Source organism: Ooceraea biroi, chromosome 2 (genome assembly GCF_003672135.1).
Source record: "Ooceraea biroi isolate clonal line C1 chromosome 2, Obir_v5.4, whole genome shotgun sequence".
Taxonomy (NCBI): domain Eukaryota; kingdom Metazoa; phylum Arthropoda; class Insecta; order Hymenoptera; family Formicidae; genus Ooceraea; species Ooceraea biroi.
Window position 1 is genome coordinate 17,467,616 of NC_039507.1, and position 8,422 is coordinate 17,476,037.

General features: G+C 41.1%; 1 protein-coding gene across 4 annotated transcripts in view; it reads right to left on the minus strand.

Moving 5' to 3' along the window:
• The window catches only part of LOC105278172 (nucleolysin TIAR), a 439,676-nt gene extending 432,633 nt beyond the window's left edge, over nt 1-7,043 (minus strand). For all 4 annotated transcript variants that reach the window (XM_026967878.1, XM_020031242.2, XM_011337029.3 and 1 more), the window contains exons 1-2: nt 6,910-7,043; nt 6,284-6,590 (exon numbers count right to left, since the gene is read on the minus strand). In XM_026967878.1, the coding sequence (XP_026823679.1) occupies nt 6,284-6,532 (249 nt within the window). In that variant the 5' untranslated portion in view covers nt 6,533-6,590; nt 6,910-7,043. The remainder of the gene's footprint in view (nt 1-6,283; nt 6,591-6,909) is intronic.
• Between the last annotated feature and the right edge of the window lie 1,379 nt (nt 7,044-8,422).

Sequence of the window (8,422 nt, forward strand, 5' to 3'; positions counted from 1 at the left end):
CTCCCCGTGCGGCACATCCCCTGGCCATCGCCGGCAACCTCCGCGCCCGCTTTCCCTTGAAAACGCGAGGCCAACCCCGCCAACCCCCCCCCCCCCTCGCGAATGTCCCACTCCGCTGGCACCAGCTCCACCGGCTGGCACCCTCCATCCGCATTCTCTTCTCGTGTTCGCGCAGACAGGTAGGCAGGCGGACGGGCACACAGGTCCACCCCAACCTACACACCCCCATAATGAGTTCCTTCTGCACTTTCTTCTTTGCCGCAACACATTTTTACCGTGCAGAAAGCAATTTCCTAATTATGACAAGTGCTAACCGGTGACTCTTTGTCGGATGCGTCTTTGTTACTCTTTTCATTACGTTTGCCAGCCGGCTCGTAATTATCTTCCCCGTGTGATGTTTCCCACACAGCCGTGTTAATAGAACCCGGCGTAAAGTGGGCGTCACGCTGCGCGAAAAAAAATTCAGCGCTTATGCACGTTTGCAATATCGCCCGGCAATTGTAGAGTTCCTTTACGCGCGGAAAAACTCGCGATCTCGATCTGGTGATCTCGCCGGATCTCGCCGGACCTCACCGAAACTCACCGCAAACGGCAGCGCGAATGAGTCGCCTTTTTGTTCGGTGTGTGATAGGGGAAGAACTTGCAATAATGTTCAGCACTTGTTTTTCAGTTTAACGCTCTGTGGACACGCGATATTTCGTCGGATGCATGAAGGATAGTGATACTGCACGATTTGATTACAGCTGGAGGAAAGGAATTCGAAGAGAAGCAATGTGGTTTAAAAAAATTCGCACAGCCCATATCTCGTTTCTTCTGTACGGCAAAATAAATATGTAAATGATGACAATGGCACTAATCTATTAGGAGTGTGATTTAGTTTTGAGGGTTTTGCAACAAATGGCTGTAGTGTCAGTTTGTTCCAATAGCTGTTTCCGATAACTGTTCTTTCTTACAGTGTTGACATTATCCATGACATTTAGTAGCATTGTAGCAATAGATGCAATAACAGTCGTGTTTATATCATCGTAAAAATGCAACTTCCGAAAGCTCTTTAGCATTTTCCACATGCGTTGCTTTTGTTTTTTAATCAAAACAAAACTGCGGCTGAGGGTTATAGAATTCTTGTGGAAACTTATGGTGATTCTGCCCCATCAATTAAGACGTGTGAATACTGGTGTGGACGCTTTAAAAGTGGTGATACTGATGTGAAGGACAAAGAACGCTCGGGACAACCAAGAAAGCTTGAAAATGCAGATTTGCAAGCATTATTGCACGAAAATCCAACACGATCCACTTCAGAACTTGCCAGAGCATTAAATGTTGATCGTACAACAGTTACCAAACATTTACATGAAATAGGAAAAATTCAGAAAGAAGGGAAATGGGTTCGACATGAATTATCGGAAAGTGCCATTTGAACATTTGCATTTCGTTGATCGCCAGGCAAAAAAAGAAGAGTCTTTTGTCTCGGATTGTTACTGGGGATGAAAAGTGGATCTATTTTGATAATCCGAAACGCAGAAAATCATGGGTGGATCCAGGCGAACCATCAACATCCACTCCGAGACGCAATATTGACGGTTCAAAAGTAATGCTCTGTATTTGGTGGGATAGTGTACTATGAGCTGTTAAATCCGCATGAGACTGTCACGGCTGATCGTTATCGGTACCAATTGTACAAGTTGAAGCAAGCATTGGACCAAAAACGACCACCAATTGCGAGTAAACGACGGAAAGTGATTCTTCTTCGTGACAACGCTCGACCTGACGTTGCGTTATCAGTGAAACAAACACTATTAGAGCTCGAATGGCAAGTCTTACCGCACCCCGCGTATTCTCCAGACATTGCTCCATGCGATTATTATTTGTTCCGGTGGATGCAACACGCTTTAGAGGATACACACTTTCATAATTTGGAAGAAGTGCGAAAATTCGTCGACGAATGGATCAACTGAAAAGAAGAGTGATTTTATCGTGGTGGAATCCATCTCTTGCCAGAAAGATGGGAAAAAGTGATAGAAAACGAAGGAAAATATTTTGATTAAGGTATTCATTCATTATCATATTTAAATACATGCGTTTTTGAGCAAAAAAACCCTCAAAACTAAATCACACCCCTAATAGAAGCAATTTGGCATCAATGATAACTATTATAAACGTAAATCTGTCATTAAGCGAACTATTTCTACAACTATTTCTAATTTTCTATTTTATTTTATGAAACCTTCTATTTGTTAATATTAATAATAAAGGCAAGATGTTAAATGCGAAATCAATAAATATTAAGATACTTTTCTCGGGTGTTCTGTTATGATAAAATGGTAAGAAATACTGGTTATTGAAAATGTTTAGAAACAATATTGATTTACAATACAAATTACAAATTTTTTTGCATTGTTAAATTGCATTTTCTGATAATCTCTAATAATATCTAACATACTTATTATCTAACAGACTTTGCTTTACTGGAGTTTAATAATAGTTTTCCAGCTTACTAGCATAATAATGTGTATTTACACGAAAAGCAATAATTTAATTAAAATTCAAAATTCAAGTAAGAGTTCGATAAACTCTTTGGTGCACAAAGTGTATAATAATTAACTCCAATATTGGAATTTATTTTTAGATTGATTTTTACACTATGTTATGAGTAAATTTATGGATCTTTTAGTAACTTACATCACTTGATAATCTTGCAAGTTGTATTTTTAACTGTAAAACGCGATTTTAATAGTGACGCATGTTGAATTACTTGACATGACTGAAGGAGAAGCTCATTGAAGCACGTTAAGAGAGATTGTTTACGCAAGCGAGGAAAAGGCGACAATACATAAAGACTAACGCAAGATACTATTTACTATAGTGGACAGTGACGATGATCGATACGCGGATAAGCGCGTTGACGGAGGCGCCAAGAAGTGTAGGGAAGGAAAAGGGACGAGAAGCTTGCTCTTTGTATGAGAGAACCATGACCGTGGCGGCTATATAAGGTGTATCGAGCAACAAGGACTAACGGCCTTTAATTAATAAAGTTACGCGAACAACTCTCAAAGTCTTCCTGCCTATCGTCCCCACCCACCCACCCGGGTAGCAGCTATTTCCTTCGCTTTGGAAATTCTGGTATTTTCCCCCACTTCCCCGTCATTGCTTCTTCATACTTCGGTCTTCCGTAAAGGCCTACCTGCGAAGTTGTAACCCTTTATTGAATGAGAAAGCGTTTTCCGCTCATCTTGCAAAGATATTTTTCCACAAAATTTCCATGTCAATAATGTACGTACATATTTAATGCATATTGTTGCATACTGTTCAATAAATAAAATCAATCAATCAATTTCAAAAATAATAAATTTAATAAATATTTGAATATATATACACGCAGTAATCAGAGCTCATGTGTTCTCTAATTTAAATTTTCCCTCATATTGTTATACATTATGATAATACACATAATACAGATAACATATAATCAATTATAATATAAAAAAGATTCTAATAAAAAGGAAAAATAGCTTTATAAAAGTACGAAATTTTGAAAATTATCGATATAATTCATTTAGCTGCATGGAATGAGACATTGGAGAGAGATTGGAACATATGTGTCTAATAGATTACGTCGATAAGATAGACTAAACATAACATGACTAAATATTGATACTCTTGGCAACAGGTGTTACCGCATTTTTTCTGTCTGTTACTTTTCTTACATGCTATAAGGAGAACATTGTGTTAGGTGTATGACACGTATGTACATATGTATGATAAGAATGTAGATTGTTCTGCATCTCATTTCTAATTTTGCCATTAACTTTTTAACGGAACATTTCAATTCACTTAAACAACAGAACTGAAAAACAAACAAAATCGTGCGATCAAATTGTTTAAGAATAAAGTAAAAAATTTATATGTAACAAGTTTTGCGTGTAACAAAAGTTCCCTCTTTGTATTTGTTCGAATAAAAATAATAGCTGATGTGTGTGTGTGGAAAGTTAACGTTTCATCTTTCAAGCACGTTTGCAGAAATTCTAGTTTATCGCAATTTATACGCGCAGTCCAAGAACCGGTGTACACAGAGTGTGTACACATTTTATAGTGTAGACACGTGTAGATGCTCCGAATTTGTAATACATACGGATGTCGCGGCTCGCGCATATGTAACATTATGTATATACAACAGAATATACGTCACTGCTACGTAAATTATATAGTGCATATACACGAATGTGCAATGTGCAAATGTTGTCCGTAAATGATACACATGTAAGGTCTCGCTGCGTATATTAAGTCAGCATTTTCACATGCACCGCACAACACGCGCACTTATACGCTGCATAATGGAAATAGATATATATGGTGTATTCAACGTGGGTGTACACAGAGTGACGTAAGAGTCACTTCACACATCGTTTATTGATCAAACGTTTCACACAGCGTGCGTTAAATGTACGTAGATAGCCTCATTGATTTTAAACCTATCAATCTTTCTACATCACTGACACAAATCCCCGTGGAAAAACACAAAATTTTCTTTTAAATAATAAATCTATAAACGTAGATTTTTCTTTTCTTGTTTTTTAATATACGCATTCAAAAGTTACAAACAAATTTAATATCGCTTTTAATAAAAAATGCAAGATTTCACAGAATGCATATCCTAAAAAATATATATATATATATATATATATATATATATATATATATAGCTTCGTTTATCGAAGTAATCGTTAATATAAGGATGCAGATTAATTTCTATCAATCTCCCATATTAATATAACATTTCCTTGCAAAATGGCCTACATGGAAATTTTGTGGATCCTGCTCATTTAAAAAAAGAATTCGTGAACGAATTTGCGATATTTTTTCATCATTGACGGGTCGACGCCAAGAACGGAAAAGGCTGAGGGTCTTTTTAAACTGTGCTACAGCTACAGAGGGACTATACAGAGACGGATCCCCGGAAAAGGAAGCGCCACCCGTGGATTGCCAGACTTCAAGAATTAAACCGCGTTTTCGCTGCCAACGTAGTGACGTCTTACTCGCACTACGGCACGTCGGCCGCAGTGCTCCTTGGGAGAATCTTCGGGCGAGTTATGGCTTGCTAAAGAAAATTGACTTGAATCTACGCCAGGATAATAAAAGCGCATAGTTGCGGGGAAGTGCGGGCGAGAAAAATGAAGAAACAATCCCGACACCATGGGCGATAGCGGCAAGGAAGAGGTCGTTCGGAACCATACGACGGTCAGAGGAAATCCTACTCGTTATATAGATTATAGATCGTGGCTGTCGGCCCCAATGTTAATAAATATCTATTAGCGCGCTTCGAAACTTGTATCGCGATACTGATATTACGAGCGATATTAAACGCGACGCGGATATTGCGTTATTTTGATAGGAACGGTTCACCAATGTGCATCCATAGTATTTATGGCATCGCAGTCGTCCTTTAAATACATCTAACGAGATTAATACGAAGAGAAATGATTTTTAAAAGACGGTTGTTATTTTATTCCTCTGTTAATTATAATGGACATTGGAAATGCAATTGTTATATAATAGATTATTAAATATGCCATGTTTGCATTATTATTTCTTGAAACGGAGTTTCTCAAATAAATTATGTTTTATTAGTGCTATTTAATTCCACTTTTAACTGGAAAGCAGTCTTAAAATCTGTGATACCAAACTTATAGAATTTTAATAAAATTTGGATTTAACAAAGAAATGACGTACTAGCATTGATAACAATGTATATGTAATTGTACATGTAATTTTATATGTATATGTATTTTACTGGCAGAATATGCTATATCATCGTCACTTTAAAAATTAAAATGACGGCAATTTATTTCGTTGATGTTAACATCGACTAGCATAATAAAAAGTATATTGGAGTCGCCATCGACTCCATCAGACTTGAATTCATCAAAATTTCATTATCTACATTAAAGAAAACTAAACGAATGCTTCATAAAATCGAGAGAATTTTGTTCGATCAGCGCATAGATACTTACGTGCAGATAATCATGTTACATATGATAATTAGCTGTTATATCAGTACGTATAGCACTCTGCTAGTTATAATAAGGCTCCCTCACGGACGCAAAGACACATATGCATGTCTGGTGTAATGAACACACATATAAGCAGAATTTAACCGATATTATTATATTTGCCGCGTTACGCTAGCCATCTACGGAATATATTCCCCAAGCAGCGCGACAATCCGATATTTCCAGAGTTCCATTACACGGGGCTGCGTTATCAAGCGTATCAAGTAATTTTTTACCTTGTTCGGTGTCGTTGCTTGTTGCTGCGGCGAACAGCTGGTGCTGTGTATAGGCTGGTTGGTCGTTGCCGGCACGATGCCCTGATGATTCAGATGGCTCAGCTGATTCAGCTGGGTAAGCTGCTGCGGCTGCTGCACCGGATTCTGGTTGTTGGCCTGCAGCTGTTGATGATGCGACTGATGCGCAGGGTGAGTCGTCTGATGATGCGTCGCAGGGAAGGTGGGTACCGTGAACGGGACGAACAGCATCGGGCTGCCGAGGATGTGCGCACCACCTCCACCCAATGCCCCCGTCTCCTCCCTACACCTTTTTCGTGCGTTTTTGGTTTTGGGTAACGTTCTTTACTCCATCAACCGTGTTTTTTGTATATTCTTTTTTTCTTAATTTCGGCTACTACACGTATATCGTTACTGTTTTTTTATATTAGCTTTGTCAAGTACTGCCGACGACGACGACGAGCAGAGCAGAAGCGTAGCAGTAGCACTAGTAGTGGTAGTAGTAGTAGTGGTAGTAGTAGAGGTAGTAGTAGTGGTAGTGGTACTAGTAGTGGTAGTAGTAGTAGTAGGGGGTAGTAATATACGTGTCGAAGTGAAGCTACAATGTATGTTTAATGATTTATCATTACCTGCACTCCTGCCCCAGCCCCTGGTGCTGGGGGTGGGCGTAGGGGGCGGCTCGGACGGAGGTGGTGGACGCCACCCTCGCTACCCTCAGCGATAGACCGCCCCGCTGACTGGTAAGCTGGACCGAAGCCGGCTGGTGATTGCTATGCGCGCAGCAACAGGCACGGCAGCCGATCGGCTGTTGCTGGTTCGGGATAGCCTGGAGGTGATGAGTTAGGGGGCCCCTGGGCCCCGTGGAGGAGGGAGAACACGGGTACACCCCAACCAGGCAACCCACCACCGCAGCCCCGGGGCCCGGTGCGCTTGGTGCCAAGGCGCCTGTGGACGAGGCCACCCCACGCTCGCTGGCTCTCCGGCAACCACTGCACCACTGCACCCACCCTCCTTGTTGAGAGGCCTGCTGATACGTCCTGTTGACGTCGATCGTCGAGCCGGGCTGAACGACTTCAACCTGGGCCTTTTTAAGCTCACGATTGCCTGCGGGCGGGATCTTGCTACCTTGCTGTTCACTCGCGGTGATTCACTCTGAACTCGCGCGTCGCGAATGCCGATGGTCTTTGATCCGTTCCAAATTTTCTTGGATCAGGCGATGACGAGGATCGACAGAGAAATTCCGAGTCGCTTCACTTCGACGTTATCCTTCTCGGGTGTATGTCACAACACTGGCGTTTGCGTGGATTGCGGAAGAATCAAACGGACGAACGGTGAAAAATCACAGTCCTTGCTGCAGAGCGAGGTCAGTCTCAATGAATAAATCCAGTGACGTTTTCAGTTCTTGAACTTCGTTAGCACTATTCTGTTAACACGGGTTCGCCGCACAGATGATGCGATTGTGTCAAGAACAGTTTCCCACGCTTGTCACACCTTGATTTCCTCGAGATGTTTTTTGAGAAATGTGCTTAGTTCGGTCGGATCACGTTCTTGTGTCACGAATGTGTTTACCGCATACTCTCTTGGCGCAGTCGACGCTCACTTCACGGCCACGTGGTCGACTTGGTGGGTAAGCTTCTATGTCAATCTCTTAGAACGCCGGTACCAATTGCAGACGTTTGTTCGCACGTGTACGTCTGCGCAATTAGAAAAGTTCGCAATGTTGATGACAAAATATTTTTTCTTTGTGTATTTTTCTATAGGGAACGCTCAAGTTCGCACACGCACAGGCGATTACAGATTATCGAGTTAGAAACGGATGGACCTCAAGACTCGGTGAGCACACGGATGATCGTTATGTCGTGCGCGATGTACGATTGTTGAGAATGTTTCATCGCTTCGTATAAACCGATGTACTGACGGTATCTTTGTCTCAGTCGGCAGAGCATGTGTTTCACCCTCAGCGATCTGTAACGGATATCCGGAAGTCCTGCGTCACTTGGTCCGACGATACAAGTCATAAAATGTATGTTCCCGCTTTACAATTAAAGATAATGCAGCTGTGTATCTACCGTGGCTGTATCGGACAATTTACGATTGCATACTTGGTGATATCTACTGAAATCTTCCAGTTGCTGAATAGAC